This window comes from Coenobita brevimanus, chromosome 47 (genome assembly GCF_032717465.1).
Source record: "Coenobita brevimanus isolate Jiangsu-jjx chromosome 47, ASM3271746v2, whole genome shotgun sequence".
Lineage (NCBI taxonomy): Eukaryota > Metazoa > Arthropoda > Malacostraca > Decapoda > Coenobitidae > Coenobita > Coenobita brevimanus.
Window position 1 is genome coordinate 9,850,101 of NC_137000.1, and position 6,268 is coordinate 9,856,368.

A 6,268-nucleotide genomic window follows, 5' to 3' on the forward strand; every position below is an offset into this window, starting at 1 on the left:
ACAGCGCGACACACCAACACAGCGACACTCACAACTTCCTCCATCACCTCCTACCCCCAAGCCGCCTCGGATCTTATGTCGTAGCGCCTTCTCCATAGCGATTTATTTTGCGTATCACAGGTAAATATTCTCTTATGTATTATTTCCATCACTTCAGTATCGCAGCATTTTACACAAGTTTCTTGCGGTAGGGTATTGAGTGTAATCTATAAAATGAATCGCTATGGAAAGGGTGTTACGAATGGTTCCAGTGTCACTCAGAATGTCACCCCTCCCTCCCTGTTCGATCAGCCTCGCGTGAAAGTTGTCCTGTTCTTCGTAAATTCAAAGTTTGTCTGGAGTGATAGGCCAAGTTTGGATTAAAATTCTTGAGTAATGGCCGAAGTACGGGTCTTGAAGTTGGCTGTTATTTAAGTTTATATTTTTTCGTGGAAGGGGTGAGCTTTCGGTCAGGCCTTTGGTTCCTTCTTCCTTGCATTAAAAGAAATAAAATGTGGTGAAAACGCATCTTGGAGGTAGGACGAGGAGTTAGCTGAGGAGTGCCACAGCTAAAAATATTACAGCTTTCACTACAGCTACAGATTTTAACCTTTCACCCCAAGAACGTTTTTTTGTAAGCTTGATAAAACTTGAGAGAGAGAGAGAGAGAGAGAGAGAGAGAGAGAGAGAGAGAGAGAGTAAACGTCCGTGGTCTGAAGGGGTTATACAATGTTGACGTAAAGTGTGATCCTGCACAACCCTGAACTAAGGTGTTTTGGGCGGGATCTATCAGGCGGGATTGACAGGGTTCGGTAGTGAATGTTTCGGCAATTTTACGGTTGTTGGTTTTGCACGTTTTCGTATGCATCATTTTTGTTAGGATTTTTTTTTTTTTTTCATTATTTGGCCCGGGCTTTGTTGGGATACCTGGAAATATACTCAATTATTATTATTATTTTGTTTTTTTCACACGTGTCGACACCGCCAAAAATAGCTTCCCGTACCTCATATGCAAGATGTATTTAAGTACGTGCACCTGGCTGGCTAGAATCACACACGTCTAGCTGGCCGTGCTTCATAAATGGGTAAATGATAAATAATGTCTCCTCACGTGTAAATATTAGCTGCCCCTTTGCCTTCTCCTTGGTTACTGTTATTTCGAGTTATAACAGAGCAAGGCTGGTATCAAAGGGTATGACAAAGCTGCGTGGAAGAGACGAGGATTGCAAACAAGGGTCTCCTCTTCCATAAACTGGCGGTAAACAGTGTCAAGGAACGCCATACAGTGTAGAAAAATTGATATGAACGTGTAGAGGAAAGAAGGAAAGAAAAACATGGTGTTGTTTCAAAACCTTTTGCATTTTGAGATATTTTTACACTTGAGGTAAGGTGGGATGTAGACACGGTGCGTACGGGAAACTTAAGTGAATATAAATGGATTTTTTTTTTTTTAACGTGTAATCGAAAGACCGAGCAATTGTGGGCTTCAGAGGCTATTCAATCTCTTTCTTATTGGTTTTGCTTATAACACGTCAAAATTTTCTTTCGCGTGCTATTTATATCTTGAAACAGTATACAAGAAAATACACGTGCCTTATGTAGGAATAACTGTCAAAGAGAAAGGCGGACTGTGCCGAGAAGAATACAGCTCTTTCTGAAATGCGACCACATCCAATCAACATTCTCCGACTGCCGAAACGTCCACTCCTCGCCCCCAACACTATCCATTACCAAGGCACTACTGGCGGGACGGTATGTGTGCTGTGGCTCCCCGTGTGTGTAGGGTGATGAGAGAAGGATGTTATGTTTATTTACAGTGTGAGAGGGCAGAAGATGAGGAGGTGAATGTTGAAGTACAGTATGTAATGTTAAAGTTGCCAAGTTCTGAGTTATTGCTGGGAACAAAGCATAAGTTAAAACCGTTGCATAAAGTTTTAAGAAGTACAAAAAATGATCAAGACTGCCGAAATGCACATCTTAAAAGGAAACTTGTATAATGGTACAGTTTCAAGGTCTTTTAAATAGTAAGATTTCATGATGATTTCTAAATAACAGTTCAAGTTTAGAGTTATTATAGATATCAGGCCACTTTGATGGGCTGGGCGTTGTATGTGTACTTGGGTTGGACTCTTAGATCTGTAGCCTTGATGTCAGGGAAACTGGTGAAGCTCTCCAGGGTCTCTGACATCCCTTGTATGGTGAACTTCGGACCGTCCGGCCACAGTTCGTCTTTGTCTAGCTTCTCCACCTTGGGCCTTTGGGTTTGGTGGCCGCGGTAGCTGTCTTGCACCTCAGACACTTCACCAAACTCCCCCTCGGGCTTTAGTGATGGATTGTGGCGTTGGGCGATGTTCCTCTGAGTGTCAAAGCCTTTGTATTTGTCGTGAAGTTCCGAGGTTTCCCCAAATTCTCCTTCTGGCTTGAGCTTGGCCGAGTGACGTTTGGCAATGTTCCGCGTTGGGTCGTAGCTGCGGTATTGGTCGTGTACTTCAGACTTGCCACCAAAGTTGCCTTCTGGTTTAAGTTTTGCGCTATGACGTTTAGCAATATTTCTCTCCACCTCCAGACTCCTGTATTTGTCACGGACTTCTGAAGTTTCCCCAAAGTTGCCTTCTGGCTTCAGGTTGGCTGAGTGTTTCTTGGCGATGTTTCGTTGTGACTCCAGCGGCTTGTAGTTGTCACGCAGCTCTGATACCTCACCAAATTCTCCCTCTGGCTTCAGGTTGGCGGAATGCTTCTTTGCAATGTTTCGTTTCGTTTCCTTGGCCCGGTAGCTGTCATGCACCTCCGAGGTTTCACCAAACTCGCCTTCTGGCTTCAGTTTGTCCTTGATGGGCTTAGCAATGTTCCTATTTGGCTCAACTGCCCTGAACTTGTCGTGCACTTCTGATTTTTCTCCAAACTTCCCTGTGGGTTTCAGATTAGCTGAGTGTTTCTTTGCAATGTTGCGTTGTGCCTCTATGGCCTTGAACTTATCATGTACTTCCGATGTTTCGCCAAAGTGTCCTTCTGGTTTAATGTTTGCAGAGTGTTTCTTGGCGATGTTTCTCTGACTGTCTAGTGGCTTGAAGTTGTCGTGTAATTCTGAGGTCTCTCCAAACTCACCCTCTGGTTTTAGGTTTGCTGAGTGTCTTTTTGCAATGTTCCTCTGTGGCTCAGTGGCTCGGTACTTGTCATGGAGCTCCGAAGTCTCACCAAATTCTCCCTCTGGTTTTAGGTTTGCCGAGTGCTTCTTTGCAATGTTTCTGTGTGGCTCCGTGGCTCGGTACTTGTCATGGAGCTCCGAAGTCTCTCCAAACTCACCCTCTGGCCTGAGGTTGGCCGAATGCCTCTTGGCGATGTTTCGGTGACTGTCCAGGGGTTTGAAGTTGTCATGTAGCTCTGACGTCTCCCCAAAGTGGCCTTCAGGTTTGAGGTTTGCTGAATGTCTCTTTGCTATTTTCCGCTGTGGTTCAAGGGTTTTGTATTGATCGTGTAGCTCGGAAGTCTCGCCAAATTCACCCTCTGGTTTTAGGTTGGCGGAGTGTCTCTTGGCGATGTTTCGGTGGGTCTCGAGGGGTTTGAAGTTATCATGTATTTCTGATGTTTCCCCAAAGTGTCCTTCAGGTTTGAGGTTGGCAGAGTGTTTCTTTGCTATGTTTCTTTGCGGTTCAAGCGGCCTGTATTGATCATGAAGTTCAGAAGTCTCGCCAAACTCTCCCTCGGGCTGAAGCTTGTCCTTGATGGGCTTGGCGATGTTTCGATGAGACTCCTGTGCTCGGAAGTTGTCGTGGAGTTCTGATGTTTCCCCAAAGTCACCTTCAGGTTTCAGGTTTGCCGAGTGCCTCTTTGCTATGTTTCGGTGGGTCTCGAGGGCTTTGAAGCTGTCATGTACCTCTGATGTCTCTCCAAAGTGACCTTCTGGTTTGAGGTTTGCAGAATGTCTCTTTGCTATTTTCCGCTGCGGTTCCAGGGCTTTGTATTGATCGTGTAGCTCAGAAGTCTCGCCAAACTGACCTTCTGGTTTGAGGTTCGCGGAGTGTCTTTTGGCTATGTTCCGCTGTGGCTCTAGAGCTTTGTATTTATCATGGAGCTCTGAGGTCTCTCCAAATGCTCCTTCAGGTTTCAGGTTTGCCGAGTGCCTCTTTGCAATGTTCCTTTGGGTTTCCAGTTCTCTGTAGCTGTCGTGAATCTCTGAAGTCTCACCAAAGTTGCCTTCAGGTTTTAAGTTTGCTGAATGCCTCTTTGCAATATTCCTGTGGGGTTCTGTGGCTTTGAACTTATCATGAACTTCTGATGTCTCGCCAAAGTCCCCTTCTGGCTTGATGTGTGCTGAATGCCTTTTTGCAATGTTCCTTTGTGTGTCTAGCTTTCTGTACTTGTCCCGAAGTTCGGATGTCTCACCAAACTTTCCTTCAGGCTTCAGGTGGGCGGAATGTCTCTTTGCGATATTCCTGTGGGGTTCAATAGCTTTATATTTATCGTGAACTTCTGATGTTTCCCCAAAATGTCCCTCAGGCTTGATGTTTGCTGAGTGCTTTTTTGCTATGTTCCGGTGTGTCTCTAGTTCACGAAAGTTGTCATGAAGTTCTGATGTCTCGCCAAAGTTCCCTTCAGGCTTCAGGTTGGCCGAGTGTCTCTTGGCGATGTTTCTTCGTGGAATTAAGGGCTTGTATTTGTCACGAAGCTCTGAAGTCTCCCCAAAAGCTCCCTCTGGCTTCAAATTTGCCGAGTGCTTCTTTGCGATGTTTCTGTGTGTTTCCTGGGCCTTGTACTGGGCGTGAACCTCTGATGTCTCACCAAAATGGCCTTCTGGTTTAAGGTTGGCCCCGTGCTTAGGCGCTATGTTCCTCTGGGTATCAAAGGGGCGGTACTTGTCCCTTACCTCCGACACCTCTCCAAACTCCCCCTCTGGCTTGATGTTGGACCCGTGTTTCGGAGCAATGTTTCGGTGAGACTCGAGACCTCGGTACTTGTCATGAACCTCGCTGACTTCCCCAAAATTTCCCTCAGGTTTTAGATTTGCCTCCATTTTTCTAATAGTGGGGCGATGGGACTCCAGTGGACGATACTTGTCACGGAACTCTGAGGGATTCTGTCCAAACAATCCCTCTTGCTTAAGATTTGTCTTCTGGCGGCGGATGACAGGTCTTTCAGTGGTAAAGTGGCGATATTTGTCCTGTATCTCAGTTTTCTCGCCAAAATCACCAATGGCTTTTAGGTTGTCAGGAACACGGTAGGAGTGACGGCTTTGTCCTCCAAAGCGTTGGTACATAGAATTGTATTCAGATTTGTCACCAAGTTTTCCTTCACTTTGCAGACTTGTGCCTACCCTCCTTCTTTCTGGCCTTGAGGGATCGGTTGGACGGTAACGGTCTTTTGTTTCACTTATTTCATCAAAATTTCCCTTACGCTGAAGGTTGTCATTCATCCTCTGGGCCTGTGGCCTCTGAGGATGATGACCTTGAAACTTATCCTTGACTTCAGATTTCTCTCCAAACTCCCCTTCTTGGTGAAGGTGGTCATTCGCTTTCCTTAATGTCGGCCTTTGAGCATTGTGTTCCTTGTACTTGTCTTTTATTTCCGACACTTCCCCAAAATTTCCTTCAGGACGTAGGGTGTCATTGCTTCTTCTCACTTTAGGTCGCTGTGCATCCTGGCCTTTAAAATTATCTTTGATTTCAGATAGGTTTCCAAACTCTCCTTCCTGCTGCAAGTTGTCTCTCCGTCTGTTTGAGCCACGCTTTTCTACCTGCTTTGCCTTGTATTGTCCTAGGTACTCGGTGTCCTTGGGCAGTTCCCCCTCTGTGGTCAAACTTGCACCTTGTTTCCGAATCACAGGACGGCGAGTGTCGAGTGAGCGGTGTTTGTCGTGTGCCTCGGTTATCTCACCAAATTCGCCTTCAGGCCTGAGATTATCACTGGCTCTCTGACTTTTGGCTTTTTCTGAGTCCTTTTGATAGTACTGTTTGCCATACTCTGTGTCCTGTAGAAATTCACCCTGGTTGGAAAGATTCACCCCTTGCTTCTGAATCACAGGTCGCTTGGGGTCAAACTGCTTAAGCTTATCGTGGGATTCTGAGGTCTCTCCAAAGCTTCCCTCAGGCTTTAGGTTGTCAGAGTTTTTTTTACCACTGCGCTTTTTTACATTCTTCGTTGGATACTCTTGTTTGTACTCCGTCCCGTTTGAGAACTCCCCATCTGTTGAAAGATTGGCTTCTTGCTTCTGAATGACCGGGCGCTGGGACTGGAATCCTTTGTGCTTATCATGAGCTTCAGTATTCTCACCTAAAAAATCCCCTTCCTGTTT

General features: G+C 45.7%; 1 protein-coding gene across 1 annotated transcript; it reads right to left on the reverse strand.

Moving 5' to 3' along the window:
* Positions 1-2,059: 2,059 nt before the first annotated feature.
* LOC145399020 (uncharacterized) lies at positions 2,060-5,389 on the reverse strand. Its single transcript, XM_080271749.1, has 2 exons — positions 2,906-5,389; positions 2,060-2,806 (listed from the first exon to the last, which is right to left on the reverse strand). Exons 1-2 carry the CDS (start codon positions 5,387-5,389, stop codon positions 2,060-2,062), a joined length of 3,231 nt encoding a protein of 1,076 aa, XP_080127875.1.
* Positions 5,390-6,268: the final 879 nt, after the last annotated feature.

Coding starts and splice junctions, on each gene's coding strand:
- LOC145399020 (XM_080271749.1), bottom strand. CDS start 5,389: ATGAATGACAACCTTCAGCGTAAGGGAAATTTTGATGAAATAAGTGAA. Junction 2,807..2,905: donor ACATTGCAAAGAAACACTCA/GCTAATCTGAAA, acceptor AAGCCCATCAAG/GACAAACTGAAGCCAGAAGG.